Raw genomic sequence first — 15238 nt, forward strand, 5'->3', positions numbered from 1 at the left:
TACTAACATAAGCAGCCAAATGACTGGTCGACCCCTCTATCTCAACCACTACCCAGTCCACAACCAGTGGCAAGTCCCCACCCAGGAAAGAGGGTTGCCTTATCTCCTACCATGGGTAGGCCCCCGATACCAGCCTGGTCCAGCGATTCAAACAGCTCTGCAAAAGCAGCAAATATACATAACAAAAACTCGATTCCACGACAGAATCCTTCTCTGCCAATTAACCTATCCCTGTCCGAGGACGAGAGAAGCCCCAATCGCTCCAGTGCCGAGCTGCATAGTCCCAACTCGGGCAAGGGTTATACCACATCGGGGGCGAATCGAGAAAACAGTCCTGCGGACGAGGGCGCCGATCCCTTGTACGAATACTTCCCACTGACTGTGGATGATTGGTACGTTGCACTTTTCAATGTTTCCTCTGCCCACTTTGAGAACGTTACTAACAACCTCGACCAGGATGCCGCCTGTGGATGCTGTGTATCGGCCACACGTGGTTCATCACACGATCATGCCACCTGAGATGAAGGCACAACAGCTCAAGAGCAAGGCCAAACGGTACTTTGCGTCAGACTGATTGATATAATATAGGTGCTTTGGTATTGATGAATTATGAATTGTCGGAAAAGTATCATTCCCGTATTCTATATACTTGTTGGCACTAGGTTTTGGGGAGTCTGTTTTAGGAATGGTTTCGTAGGCAAGAATCCAGGTTTCGGTGGAGGATAGGCTTATCATTAAGGGTATTGGATGAGTTGCATCGATAACCCTAGAATTTTAATACAACAACTAGTTGTTGCAACGGTATGCGCCATGGTATACAGAATTATGTTGTGTGTTGTTTTGTTGGTTCTGCCTCGCAATACAAGAACGATATTAGCAGCAAACAAGCCTTTCGGATCGATGTGACTACAGATCAGACAAAATATCAGTACGCCCTCAGGCTAGATACACACTGAAGGTGATCTAATATCTCTATTTACTACTTTAATCAGCGCCAGTTTTATGCGGCCTACCTGGTAGGTATGCAATAAGGTCATTTGTTTTGATTTACCGATATTGATACAGTCCTAATCTCCATCTCTACTGCGCAATCTTCCTCCTAACTCGGCATTCTTGTTTCTCTCCAATTACTGGACCCCAACAGTATTCATTCTATCCTATAATTCGGGGTTGGGCGTCAATCTGCCGTTCAGACTTGGCTCAGGGATACGCGAAGCCATGCGATCCGGAACTAGGTCAGGAGAAGGAGACCGCATCGTCTTTGTTGCCGGCGGCTGAAGCAAATCAGAGATAAGTTCCGGAGACATAGCGACCGCGCTATCAATCATATCGAACTTTGTCTTAGGAACGTCGGTTTGAACCTCAAGATTCGGTGTGAGTCTGCGGTTCAAGTTTGGTTCCGGGATGCGCGATGCCATACGATCCGGCAACAGGTCGGGTGAGGGTGTTCTCATAGAGTAGTCACCCATAGGTGTTGCGCGCAAAAGATGCGAGGCGATAGGCTCGGGAGCGACTATAACGGGGCTCTGGGTTCTATGGATCTTGGTTTCGGGGACGGCGACGTTGCCAGTTCGTACTTTTGAGGGGAGAATCTGCTCGAATCCCTGCTCGCGAGCAACCTTCTCGATACTCTTGAAGTACTGTCTATCTGTTAGCTACAGTTCGGGTCAGTAGGGGTAGGGATACTTGCCTTGACTGTCTTGACCTGTAGCTCTAATGTGGCATCCTCATCGACGACAATCATGGGATGCGGGTGCATTTGCAGACATGATAGTGACCACATGTGATTGACGCCCTGTTCGACACACTTTTGTAGTGCAAGTGCTTTGCGAGCTCCCAGGATAATGACAACAACCTCTCTTGCTTCAAGGACAGTCTGGACGCCTACAGTCAAGGCCATCCTTGGCACTTTGTTTACATCATTATCAAAGAAACGTGAGTTAGAAAGGATGGTGTCGTAGGCTAATGTTTTGACCCTGGTGCGGCTGGCAAGACTGGATCCAGGTTCGTTGAAAGCGATATGTCCATCTTCACCAATGCCAGCAAGGAACAGGTCGATGCCACCGGCGGCTTTGATAGCCTCCTCGTATGCATCACACTCAGCCTCGGGGCTGGCAGCGTTGCCATCTAGGATGTGCACGTTGGAAGGATGGATGTTGACATGGGAGAAGAAGTGCTTCCACATGAAGGAGTGGTACGAGTTGGGATCGTCTCGAGGAAGACCGACATATTCGTCCATGTTGAAGGTGACTACATTCTCGAACGAGACCTAGTATAGTTAGCTAATGTTTTGGTATGAGGCAGTGAAGAACGTACTTGTCCAGCCTTGTAGATGCGCACTAGCTCATTGTATACACCGATAGGACTAGAGCCAGTGGGCAATCCCAGGATAAAGGGATGCTCAGGCGTGGGATGGAAGGCGTTGATACGCTCCACGACGTAATTGGCGACATACCGGCACGCCTCGGTCTCGTCGTCACGGATGATCAGACGCATATTGTAAGATACAGGTGATGAAATAGTCAGTGTTATTGAATGGGTAGGTAGTAAAGGGGGATAATGGGTGTAGAGTTTTAGAGAAGTGAAGTCATCCACAGTGAATCAAGCGGAACCAGTTGCTTATGAGGAACAGGACATCAGAAAGTCACAAGCAACTACCGGGAAAGAGTGACTGAGTGTTTGCATCATGGCAGAAGCTACGACATCGGATAGGACCGTTGAGTCGTCAATCAACCAACCAGCAAGTAGCGTGGAGCAAGCGACTTCGCTCAGTGGTCATGTAAGGTATGATAGAGTCACGATGCCTTGTTTGAATCATGACGGAGGGATGAAACGTTTACTGTAGATAGCAGATCAAATTTCGGACACTGTCGTAAGGCTCGCACTGTACTGATAGTGATGCTGTCGTCAAGGTTGTTTGGGTGGGAACGGTTAGTATTGGTTGAAGGTCAAGTTACAGAAGCTTCTGAATAGATTACGGGTTAAAGACGGATATAGAGAATGACAGGCAGTAACCGGCATTAGCTCCGATGCAAGGTAGCGTTGAGATGTTATCAGATCAAGGATCCTGTTGGTAGTAGTATCATGACAAGGAAGTTTTTGCTTGTTGGATACTAAGTCTAGAAGCTTATGGTGCTCTTCGCCCCCAATAGCACAATCACGTTGGTCATTGTTGTATGTAAACGTTCTTGTCCAAGGTTACTACTACAGGCACAGGGTCCAGGGTAATGGTAGAGAGTCTAGAGATGCACCGAAGAAGGGCAGACTGTTTCAAATTGCGCACCTCTTGGCGATACGATGCAATAGTCAGGATGGATTTAACTGGGTAATGATATGCGCGCGTGTAACAAGAGAAAAAGAGAGGGTCGAGGTAACATACAATTAAGACCAGATGAACCCTTCCATGGATGGGACTAACAATATTTATGGGGAGCTGCAGTGCTAGTGGTGCACTAACAATTACCCAAAACGTACTGTAATTCCCTGACTTTAGTATGTAGCGGTGGATGGTGGAACGTGGAACTACACCCACTTTCTCACGGGGCACTCACACGCAACGTTACAACTCCCCCCATTTGGAAGAGATCCTCCAGTCCAGTTTGGAGAGTCTGACCCAACAACAAGTTGGGTGAATAACAAATTTCTAGTAGAACCCTTTTCAGTGCATCCTGTAGCGTCTGCTTTAGTGTATTTGCTTGGGGTGGCGGTTGTCGCGTGTCGCCAGTGGCCTTGTCGTGTGGTGCGACGTTGAATCCTAATCCTCATCAATAATCAACTTCCAATGTACCTTTTTTTCCCTTTCTCAGTTGATGTATTGGATGTGATATGCCACCTTGCTTTATTGATTTGACTTTACGACTGTCACAGTTTAATCTGAAACAAAACTCGACCTGACCTGACTCGACTTGACCCGACTTTTGCAACGTCGTCGAGTCTTTACCTCCTACTCCGCTCTGTTCCCTCTGTTCCGTCCTCCTACTGCTCGCCATAGTCAAAGTCCCTTTTGGCATGTCCCATCAGAGGTGGCCCGTTTACTTTCCCCGTCCTCGTATCCTCTCTCCCAACTTAGATCTCGCCTCTCTTACCGATCCAGGATTTGTGCCTGCCCATCAGACACTCTCTCCACCTGCTAGTAGTAGTAGGTCCATTGGGGCGTAAGATTCTCACTCTCACCCTCACCTTCACTCATCCCATTTGTTGTTCCTTCGACACCAAAGTCCTCTCCAACCTCCTTTCTTTCTGGACTATTTACTTTCCGTCGTGCCCATGATAACCGGGTTCTTGTCCCCTCTCTTTCGTCACTTTCTTTCATAACCCACTCCTTCTTCTTCACAATGTCAACTTTTCAAAAGAAGTTCTTGGCAGCCATCATCAAGAGCCTCCTTCGAGGGAAATCACTAGTTCAGTCCCTCTTGGCTTACTGGGGTAGCTCGCTGGGTCATGATACATCCGGCAAACCTCGAGTTGGTAACACACCGCGCAGGTCTATCCAAGAATTTCTCAAAGAGGCCGAAGATCTATTTCTCGACCCCGTCGGCCAAGATGGTCTCCAGCAACTATCCCGCAACTTGCGGAAGCAACTCCTACAACGCCTAGAGACCGACATGGAATGTATGCTGCCGTCGTACAGTCACCAGTTGCCAAGAGGCACAGAAGTCGGCCGTTTTGTAGCTTTGGACGTTGGCGGTTCGACCCTCAGAGTAGCATTGGTGGAACTTTGTGGTCGCATGTCCAATATCGGAGAGGAGTCTAGGATTGTCAGCATGCGCAACTTTCGCATCACTCCTGATATCAAGGCTTTAGAGGGAATGGCTTTCTTTGACTGGATGGCTGAGAGGATACTGGAAACTCTTTCGGGAGAGCTAGAGCAGCATGGTAGACCTGATGAACTTCTGCCTATGTCAATGGCATGGAGTTTCCCTATCGAGTATGTATGCCCATCCACGTTCACTCTTACATGTAAGACTAACCTTGGCTCCAGACAAACATCACTGGCTGGTGGCAAGTTGCAAGGCATGGGCAAGGGCTTTTGTGCATGCAACGGCTTGTTAGGTCAGGATCTCGGCGAGATCGTTAGAACGGCTTGTCTGGACCGCGGTCTTAACGTAGAGCTTCGAGCTATTGTTAATGATTCGAGTGCGTGCTTACTATCAGAGTCGTATAACCACCCCACAACACGATTCGGTCTCATCCTAGGCACCGGCGTCAACATGGCTGCCTACCTTCCTGTATCCGCCATTGGACGAGTTAAGTTTGGTCAACGTCCCCCTCAATGGTTCGAGAAAGCGACACACGTCATTATCAACAGCGAGATCAGCATGATGGGACGCGATATCTTGCCTTTGACAAGATGGGACCGACAGTTGTTGGCCAACCACTCTCGACCCGAGTTTCAGCCTCTGGAGCATATGGTCAGCGGCATGTATCTAGGCGAGATCTGCAGGCTTGCGCTTGTTGAGGCTATCGAGACAACAGGGGTCTTTGGAGGTGTCATTCCTGCTTCGTTACAGAAGCCTTACTCCTTCTCAACTGAGACGCTTTCCATTATTGAAGGGTGAGTTCCATGGCTCTGTTAATTGTGACATGACACTAATGATGAACAGGGACACAAACTCTGGTCTTGAAGAAGCACGCAAGCAATTCTCCTCTCGCCACCCAGCAAAGCATGCTCCTACAACTGCCGATCTGGAATTACTCAAGCAACTAGCTGGTTTCATCTCCAAGCGTTCAAGCGCGCTTGTTGCTTCAGGCGTCCACGCCTTTTGGAATCTACGAATTGACAGCCAAAATAACTTTGCCCAGACTCTAACAGCAGAGTCTTCTGAGCGGGACAGCGCCGAGGCCGATCGGGATCTGGTCGAGACAACGGTTGCCTACAACGGTGGTGTCATTGAGAGCTACCCCGGCTATCTCGATAGCTGCCAATCATACTTGGACGATTTGGTCGCAGGCGACAAGAAGGAAAAGGCCGGAAACCGAACGATCAAGCTTGTATCGGCAAAGGAGAGCTCGTTAATGGGAGCAGCTGTGGCGTTGGCTTCTTTGGAAGAAGTCGTTGAGGGACCATTGGGTGTAGTGGGCTAAAAATATAGGAAAGGGCGCACTATTAATGACTCGCTAAAGCATGGGCACTGGTGTTTGGAGTTATGTTTGCTTTTTCAGGAGGAAAACATCCTTTGTTGGCCACCCTCGTGTATGTACCTATCCGCAGGCGTCATTGCTGGGTACGATGATGGGCTAGATACACGGAAATACTATAGTAATGAATACGAACAGAGTATAGGTACAGCCCTTCATTTTGATTTACTGGAGTTTTCGTCTGAACAATTAGAGCAGAGTTTTTTAAGTTCGTCTCGTAAATAGCTGAGAAGAAGGATGAAATCATTAAGGCGAATATTCAACCACTTTTGCAGCTCAAATGCCTATCGTATTGCTTTTTTGTTCTCATAGAACGTTGGTGGCGTTAGCTGGTTCTGTCTATGATATATGATGTATAGATACATCAAAACTCATGTAATCTTGGCGGCATCATATGTTCTCACTACTGCTCATCAAAGTCACGTGGCCGCGTCAGTTTCTCGCGTTGAGTGGTGGCGCGTCGACAGGGGAGCTTGACAGACCTTCCTGCCCACCTCCAAGAACCCCACGATATTTGCTATTACTGCTAATATTACCAATCAATCACCATCATTGTACTTTGGAACCCTACCTAGGCTCCATGTTATCATCATAGAGTCTTAATTTCTCTTGTTTTCGTAATCTCATCCCTTCTTTTTGCACTTCACACATACGCGACATGACTACCGTCTTTGCAGAATGCGCAATCGCGTTTGTCGCGAGCAGTGAACTCGCTCCAAAACTGATCGGAGAGGTACGTTTTGACCTTTAACTGAGAAAGAGCCGATCAACTAACTGCTTTAAAGCTGTCGGTCATCTTGCAAGACAATGGTGCTACCATCTGCGAACCCAGACGCGATGGCTCGCTGCCTATCGAAAAAGTCACACATATTATTTCGAATACGATTGATTTCCCACAATTCACCGAAGCGCAAGCTATTATGATTCCTGTAGTCACAACACAGTGGATCGTCAGCTCCATCGCCCGCGGAAAACAGTCACAAATCAGACCCTTCTCGCCTGATCCCAGGATGATATTCTCAGAGGTTGTCGTAACGTGCGCCGATCTACCAGAGACGGACAAGGAGTGCATCGCCGGCGCTGTCATGGCCTTGGGTGGACAAGAATCTAAGGATGCGACTCGTATGACTACACATATCTGTGCGCTGTCAATGGACCACCCAAAACTTCAAGCTGTTCTTGCAAAGGGATGGAAAGGCAAGGTTGTCTTACCACACTGGTAAGTTCTACGTGCAACCAGCCAGTCAATTAATAATCACTGACGTCGCCTAGGTTCGACGATTGTTTCAAGCTCGGAAAGCGCATCGACGAAAAACCATACGTACTGCCGGACCCCGAGATTCTAAAGATGTCTCCCGAAGATGATGTTAAAATCCCGACCAACAAAAACTTATTGGGAGCAACGTCGCATGCGCCATCATACCTACCTTTGCCACCCGACAGCGATGTAGCTCGCCCTCCTGTGACCGTTTTCCAGGATCGCCGCGTCATGCTCTCGGAAGATCTGAGTGTTACTGAAAGATTATCCAAGGTGATTCAGGAGATCATCATAAATGGAGGTGGAACGCTCGTGGATGAGGTTGGGGACTGCGACACCTTCATCTGCCAGTACCGTGATGGGTCCCAGTATATCAAAGCAGCGCAATCGTGCAAAGATGTTGGCAACTTGGCTTGGCTTTTCTGGCTCATTGTTCATAACGAATGGACATCGCCTCTTCGTCGACTCTTACACTATCCTATTCCAAGGGACGGCATTCCAGGCTTCAAGGAACTTCGCATCACTGTTTCAAATTATGGCGGCGAGGCACGAATCTACCTGGAGAATCTGATCAGGGCGTGTGGAGCCGAGTTCACCAAGACGATGAAGTCGGATAACACCCATCTTATCACCGCACGCGATTCTAGTGAAAAATGTAAAGCGGCGCCTGAATGGGGTATCAATGTTGTCAACCATCTTTGGATTGAGGAGAGTTATGCTAAATGCGAGATAACGCCCATTAGCATCAGGAAGTACACTCACTTCCCCCCTCGAACTAATCTGGGGGAGATAATCGGCCAAACATTCTTTGACGAGTCGAGACTGCGGGACAAGTACTATCCTGGGGGCGACGAAAACTTATCTCCAGCAGCGAAGAGAAAGCGAAAGCTTCTCGAAGCTGCAGAGGAAAATGCGTACCCAAGGGGGCCAGCAGAGGGTGTAGTAATTGGTCAAGTCGGCAATGAAGATGTCGAGATGGAGGATGTTGAAGAAGAGGATGAGAAACCCGCAAAGAAAAGGGCCGCTGTGAAGACATCCTCCGTGGCAACTCCTATTCGATCACGACATGCAGGAAAGGAGAATGACACGCCGTCGGTGGTTTCTACGGGAGGTCGCAGTGCCAAAGCGAAAGCACAGGCAGCCTTGCTTGGCCTAAGCGACGATATTGCGCTGTACGAAAAGGAGAAGAAGAGGAATGCCAAAGGAGGCAATGCAATCTGGGGTGGCAAACGGGCGGCTGATCAAGCTGAAAAAGACATTATCAAGACAAAAAGTGAAACCCCTGAAGCTGAAGACGACACAACGACGGCCAAGCGACCCGTCAAGAAGGGAAAACCGTCACTTCCTGACGTCACGATGCGCGTTATCTTGACAGCATTTAATCGTTGGGTTGGAGACAAGAGCAAGGAAGATCGGGATCGAGTAAGTTGGCGCGAGCCATATCTTGATGTTTGTTCTAATCTGATTTACAGAAAAAACTACGAGAAATGGGGATTCAGATTGTTGGAGAGGGCCAACCCTGTGACTATCTGGCAGCACCCAACGTCGTCCGCACTGTCAAATTCTTGTGTGCCCTTTCACGTGGACCAACCGTCATCTCCTCAAGCTTCATCGACCAAGCCTTGGATACGGGCAATCTACCTGATGTGGAGGACTTCACCCTCAAAGACAAGGATGCGGAAAAGAAGTACAACATCGAGCTCGACAAGTCGGTCGCTCGCGCCAAAGCCAACAGAGGCAAGCTACTGCTCGGTGTCCCGATCTATTGTACGGAAAAGATCCGCAATGGTCCGGAAAGCTACAGAGCTATCGCCGAGGCAAACGGGGCGATTTTCAAGATCTATCGAGCGCGAAGCGGAACAACAATCCGACCAACAACCGCCGAGGAAGAAGGCAACGCGCCTCCTGAGCCTGTCTATCTCCTTAGTAGTGATGCCAGGGATGAGAAGGCGCTGTGGGACCGGTTCCGAGAGATGGCACGGGCAGGCAACATGGAACCGCGGGTCGTGGTGCCTGACTGGTTGCTCGATGTCGCAATGGCTCAGCAAGTACGGTTCGACGAATCTTTTCTTGTCGAGAAGTATTACAACTTGGAGTAATGCGGTATCGTTTCTTGGTGGCGTTTGGAAGGATTCTTGACAACAGCCGATATTAGAATTGGCAGTTGCTTTTGTCTTATGCTTATGGCTCGTAAAAAGAGACGGGCCATGCATGTGTACTTTACGTAGAGATGTGAATATGGATAGAAAGCGCTTAAAAGAATTTCACGCCTAATGAGTCGTCCTGGCCAAATATTTGGGCCTTGTTTCGTTTTACAAGGACATTGAGAGCTTTTAGTAGGACATCCGTGTCCATGCCGTGAATATCTGTAGTCATTAGCAAGGCGACGTGAAGACATGTTATCAGTGTTGAACCTACCATTTCCTTTTGTGCCATCTCCTTCAACAAGCTCGTAGACTGTAAGAACGCTGCCCTTTTGTCCAGACTCTTCAACATAGTTCTCCACAAGCTCAGCCCACTCCTCGGGCTTTCTCCAGTACAGAAAGACGACGTCGCCCGACGTACCGCCTCCAACGTACTCTACACGTCCATCGGTGTGCATGAAGGACACGACATCCCGAATATCATCGAACTGCAAACGGCGATCGAGCTTGCGATTGACAAACAGATCCGAGTCGGCAGCTTCGGAGAGGGAGAGTCGGAAAATACGGTTATGGCGGGCGTATGCGAGGATGAGGTCGGCCCACTTGTTGTGCTGAGCGTGTAGCGTGGTGAGGTTTGTTTGGCGGGTGAAGAAAGCTGGGAAGTGGTATTCTCGAGGGAATTTAAAGGAGTCGGAAGGGGCGGCCGTGGTGGTGGTAGTCATTGTGGTGAGGGTGAGAATATGGTTGGTGATGTTTTGGTGTGGTGTTGAGACTTGAGCGATGACGTGGGAGGGGTTCTAGGTTCTGTAGCGCTAAGGTACAGGCCGCTAGACACGTGCATCATGGGTACCTGAGGCTTTGATAGGCCGTTATCTCATGACATGTTAAAACCTACCTACTCGCGAATCAACTCAATGGACTGTTCTAGCTAATTCACACCAACATAATTGTTTATTTTCTCGATAATTGAATCCTCATATTCTCATAATAAATCAAACCTCGGGATATCGCAATTTGCGATGCTATCTTTGTGGGGAGCCAGTCAGAGTTGATGCTTTGTAAAGGCTGCAATAGGAGATATCTTTGCGGCTTATCTATTGCGGCAATTGTGAAGGAGGCTCTTTTGTGATGCCTCCGAGGAGAAAGCATTCTGCAGGGAAGAAGGGAGCTAGTGATTATTTCCGATGAATACTCAGATACTGTACCAATTGCTCTCAAAAAAAAAATTGCTCGGATGGTATTTTAACTCCGGAGTTGTTGTCGACCAGCTGACGATATGATACGATAATGTTCTAAAACATCAATTCTATAGACAACAATAAGGCTTACTGTTCTAAAAGTCAAGTATAAGGCATTTTCCTTACTATATTTACCTTAATATAGTATTATAAGCTTAAATATATATCTAGTTAATATTATATATATTTAATTAATATAATTATATATCTTTCTAGGAGTTATTAATATACTATAATTATTAAATATAAGGCTTAACCCTATAAATTTAATATATACTTAAATACTTTATATATATTTATAAGGTATTATATAATATAATATTATATCTTTTTTTTTTAATTATATTAATTATTATTAATTATTTTATAAAATAGATTAAATTTTATTATAAAAATAGTAAATATTATAATAATATTTATATAAGGCTTAATAGTCTTATAAAGGCTAATTTTTATTTATTTTATAGTTAATTATTTATTATTCTTAAGGTTATTAATTTTATTAAATAAAGCCTTAAAATAATTTTAATTTTTATTATATAAAGTAATATAATAACTATATTAATTATATAACTTTAAATAATTACTATTATATATATTAATATCTATAATATTATTATTAAAAGTTAATAATAAAGTATTATATTAATAGCCTATAATAGCTTAATTATAATTATATTATATATTAAATTCTATATTATAATTAAATATAAAAAGAAATTATTAAAAGTATATTATTACTAAGATATAATAAGCCTAGCTTAAATATTATACTTTATTCTTTTAAAAGTAAAATAAAAGCTATATTAAATACTATATACTTATTATATAATAATATAATTATATTTATTATATTAAACTTTATAAATAAGCTTTTTCTTATTAAATAGTAATTTATTATCTTTATTTAAATTATAGTAAATTTATATAGGCTTTAAAAGTTTAATAATATTATCTATAAAATAATATAATTATAAAACCTCTTTAAAGAAGCTAATATTATAATTCCTTTAAGAGTAAAAATTCTTATTAATTTTATATTTTTCTATTTTTAAAAATAGGCTAATTTTAAAGAGAATAATACTATTTAATCTATAAAGAGATTAATTAAAATAAAAGGTAATACTTTATAATCTCTAAAGTAAAAAAAGAAAATAAAAAAAAAAACTATATTACTTATTAAGAAAAAGAATAATATTAAAAAGAAAATTAAATATAAAGATATTAATATTAAAAAGGCTAAAGAGTATTTATTATAAAATAAAGAAAATAAAAGTAATTAAGAAAGTATTACTTTAGCTATATATAAGGCATTTTTAAATAATATAAAAAAAAATAAAGAAAAGATTATAAAAGTAAATAAAAAAGAAAAGATTATAAAGGAAAAAGTAAAAAAAGATATTATTAAGGCTAGAATTTACTTAAAGTAAAGTATAAAGTTACTATAGAGATTTAAATAAATTATAATATATATATAAAATGCCTTTTTTTATACTATATAAAGTTAATTATAAGCCTTAAATCTTATTATTAAGATTACTATTTACCTTTTAATTAAATAATATAATATTAATATTATATATAGTTAAATAATTCTATATATAATTAATTTCTCTTATAGGTATTAAAAAAAGCCTAATAGCTAGTTATTAATTATTAAGTATATAGTCTTTTAAATAGGCCTATAAGAATAAATATATAGAGAGCTTTAAGGTTTTAAGATTATTATAAGGAAAGACTTATTTCTTAAGAAGCTAATTATAAATTATAATTATATCTTTAGGTAAATATATATAAATATTAATTAGATTATTATTAAAGAGTTCCCTAAGTAGCTATAGTTAATAAAATAGTATTAAAAAAATATAATTCTTTACTCTTTAAGTCTTAGGCTAATTATATAATACTTAAGGCTAATTAAGAATAATATATAGCCTATTAAGCTATTTATAAATAATATATATATTCTAAAGAAATATAAACTTAGAGAGCTCTATATATATTAATAGTATATATAAATAAAAAATAATAATTTAATTTAAAATAGAATCTATTAAAAAATTACCTTAAGTAATAATATTATTAAAATATTCTTATATAAAGTTAATATATTTATATAGATTAATATATAAATATATATATATTAATATTTTACTTTACTTTTACTTAAATAATATTACTAGCTTTTAATCCTCTTATTATATATACTTTTACTATATATTTAATAATCTTAAAATTAAATTAATTCTATATTACCTTATATAGTATTATATAATTATAAAAGGTAATAATATATACTAGCTATAAAGAGGGTTTTATTACTATAATTTAATTTAATTAAATAAAGTATTTTACTTTAAGTTTTAAGAATATTAAGATATTACTTAAGTATACTATAAGATATATTAGCTAATATACTAATATAAAGCTATATAATACTATATAAGTAAGTATTAATTAAAATATATACTTTAATACCTTAAGCCTTTAACTTATTATAAGTATTAATTAACTATATATAATTAGGCCTAGATACTATTTATCTATTTTAATAATATTATATTATATTCTATTATTTAAAGATATTTATAAGTATAAAGCTTTAAAAGCTTTATATATATTATCTTTATTAAGAAATATACCTTATTAATAAATATAAATATAAAGATAGTTATAATTAAATAATTAAAGTTTAATATTAAGTAAGGTATTATTTTTAAATATTTAATATAATTTTATTAATTATACTTTTTTTTACTTTATAGTTTAATATTATAAAATATTAAGCTTTTATTATATTTATTATAGCTTTATAAATATAATTATAAAGCCTTTTTCTATAGTTATTATAATATATTCTTATCTCTAAGAATATTATTAAAGTAAAGCTTTTATATATAATTATATAAAGCTTTTATATTTTCTATATATACTTAATTAATAATTAAAGTAAAATCTTTAGATTATTAAGTCTTAATATACTAATATAATATTATATAAAATATAAAGATATAAAACTCTATAGAAATATATACTATAAGCTTATTTATAATTATTTAATTAATATTTTTTTATTATTTAATTTAATTTTAAAATAAAGTTAAGTCTTTAAAAAGGTAATTAATTTTACTTATTATAAAGTATAAAAAAAGGCAAAAGGGTTTTATAGAGATATATATTATAAAAAAGAAAATTTTTTAATCTATATAGCTCTTTTAAGTTATTTTAATATCTAGAGATTAAATAACTTTATATATTTACTAATTATATTTTTAATTTTTTTAAAGTAAAATAAATTAAATTTAATTTTTCCCTTAGGCTATATATAGTATACTATAAAGCCTTATTTACTATTATAAATACTATTATATACTAAGAGTATATAAGTCTATTATTAATTATTAAATTATATTTTTAAAAAAATTAAAAATTAAATTACTTTAAAGTAAACTATATATAATAATTTTTTTATATTTAGCTTTACTTTTTACTTTTTTTTCCCTTAAGGCTTTTAATATTTTTCTTTAATTTATTAATAGCCTTCTTAAAGAAGTAAATAATTATAAAATATATAAAGTAATTAAAGGTATTAATTAACTTTATAATAATTACCTTAATAGAATTATTATTATCTAAAGAGATTAAAATAATAAACTTATTATTAAAATTAAAATTATACTTATATTTACTTTTCTTAAATATAAATACTATAAAAAAATTAATATAAAGCTATAATAAGTAATAAGTAATATATATAGTTAATATAAGAATATAATAGGCTTAAATAGTTCTAATTATAATTAATATATTTTTATAGCTTATTTAAATATATATAATAGTTTATAATTACCTTATTATTAATAATATACTTCTTATAAAGCCTTAAATTAAAAAGAAAAGCTTTATAGAGATAGTAAAATATAATATTAAAATTATATTAAAAGAATTTTATTATATATAGATCTTAAGTATTTTATTTAAACTAATTAATATAAAGCTTAATAAGCTTTAATAAAAGCTATAGAGATTAATATAATATTATATATAAAGAATAATAACTTATTAATTTTTTATTTATTTTAATAGCCTTAAGACCTTTATAGTAATAATTTATTAAGGTATAATATATAGCCTAAATAGTAATATTTAAATATAAAGTAGGCTATTTATTAACCTTAAAGTTAAAAAAAGGGATAATAACTTTAAATATTTTCTTAAAAAGATAAAGAAAGTATTTATTTATATTTACCTTTAAGGCCTTCTTTATAGCCTTATAGGCTAAATCTTTATTATAAATATTAATATATTTAATATAAACTATAGCTAGGTTAAAGGCATTTTTAATTAAATTTAATTCTTTTAAGTTAATATAAAATAATATATAGTTAATATACTATAGTTTAATAATAATAAAAAGTTATAAAGCCTTTTTAATAGCTTTATATTTTATTACTTTATTT

The 15238-nt window shown here is 38.2% G+C and overlaps 5 protein-coding genes across 5 annotated transcripts; 3 read left to right on the forward strand and 2 right to left on the reverse strand.

Moving 5' to 3' along the window:
• Window positions 1-19: 19 nt before the first annotated feature.
• FPOAC1_004496 (uncharacterized protein) lies at window positions 20-574 on the forward strand (the record flags this gene model as incomplete). Its single annotated transcript, XM_044849042.1, has 3 exons — window positions 20-115; window positions 205-392; window positions 457-574. The coding sequence occupies 3 exons, from the start codon at window positions 20-22 to the stop codon at window positions 572-574; spliced, it is 402 nt and encodes a 133-aa protein (XP_044707752.1).
• Window positions 575-1157: 583 nt separating this feature from the next.
• On the reverse strand, window positions 1158-2496 carry FPOAC1_004497 (uncharacterized protein; the record flags this gene model as incomplete). The annotated part of the gene is made up of 3 exons (XM_044849043.1): window positions 1158-1640; window positions 1697-2269; window positions 2317-2496. 3 exons carry the CDS (start codon window positions 2494-2496, stop codon window positions 1158-1160), a joined length of 1236 nt encoding a protein of 411 aa, XP_044707753.1.
• A 1838-nt stretch (window positions 2497-4334) lies between these two features.
• FPOAC1_004498 (uncharacterized protein) lies at window positions 4335-6084 on the forward strand (the record flags this gene model as incomplete). The annotated part of the gene is made up of 3 exons (XM_044849044.1): window positions 4335-4927; window positions 4982-5554; window positions 5604-6084. The coding sequence occupies 3 exons, from the start codon at window positions 4335-4337 to the stop codon at window positions 6082-6084; spliced, it is 1647 nt and encodes a 548-aa protein (XP_044707754.1).
• Window positions 6085-6796: 712 nt separating this feature from the next.
• On the forward strand, window positions 6797-9495 carry FPOAC1_004499 (uncharacterized protein; the record flags this gene model as incomplete). Its single annotated transcript, XM_044849045.1, has 4 exons — window positions 6797-6871; window positions 6924-7357; window positions 7411-8818; window positions 8869-9495. 4 exons carry the CDS (start codon window positions 6797-6799, stop codon window positions 9493-9495), a joined length of 2544 nt encoding a protein of 847 aa, XP_044707755.1.
• Window positions 9496-9649: 154 nt separating this feature from the next.
• FPOAC1_004500 (uncharacterized protein) lies at window positions 9650-10262 on the reverse strand (the record flags this gene model as incomplete). Its single annotated transcript, XM_044849046.1, has 2 exons — window positions 9650-9762; window positions 9815-10262. The coding sequence occupies 2 exons, from the start codon at window positions 10260-10262 to the stop codon at window positions 9650-9652; spliced, it is 561 nt and encodes a 186-aa protein (XP_044707756.1).
• Window positions 10263-15238: the final 4976 nt, after the last annotated feature.

The sequence above is a fragment of the Fusarium poae genome, chromosome 2 (assembly GCF_019609905.1).
Source record: "Fusarium poae strain DAOMC 252244 chromosome 2, whole genome shotgun sequence".
NCBI classification, from domain to species: domain Eukaryota; kingdom Fungi; phylum Ascomycota; class Sordariomycetes; order Hypocreales; family Nectriaceae; genus Fusarium; species Fusarium poae.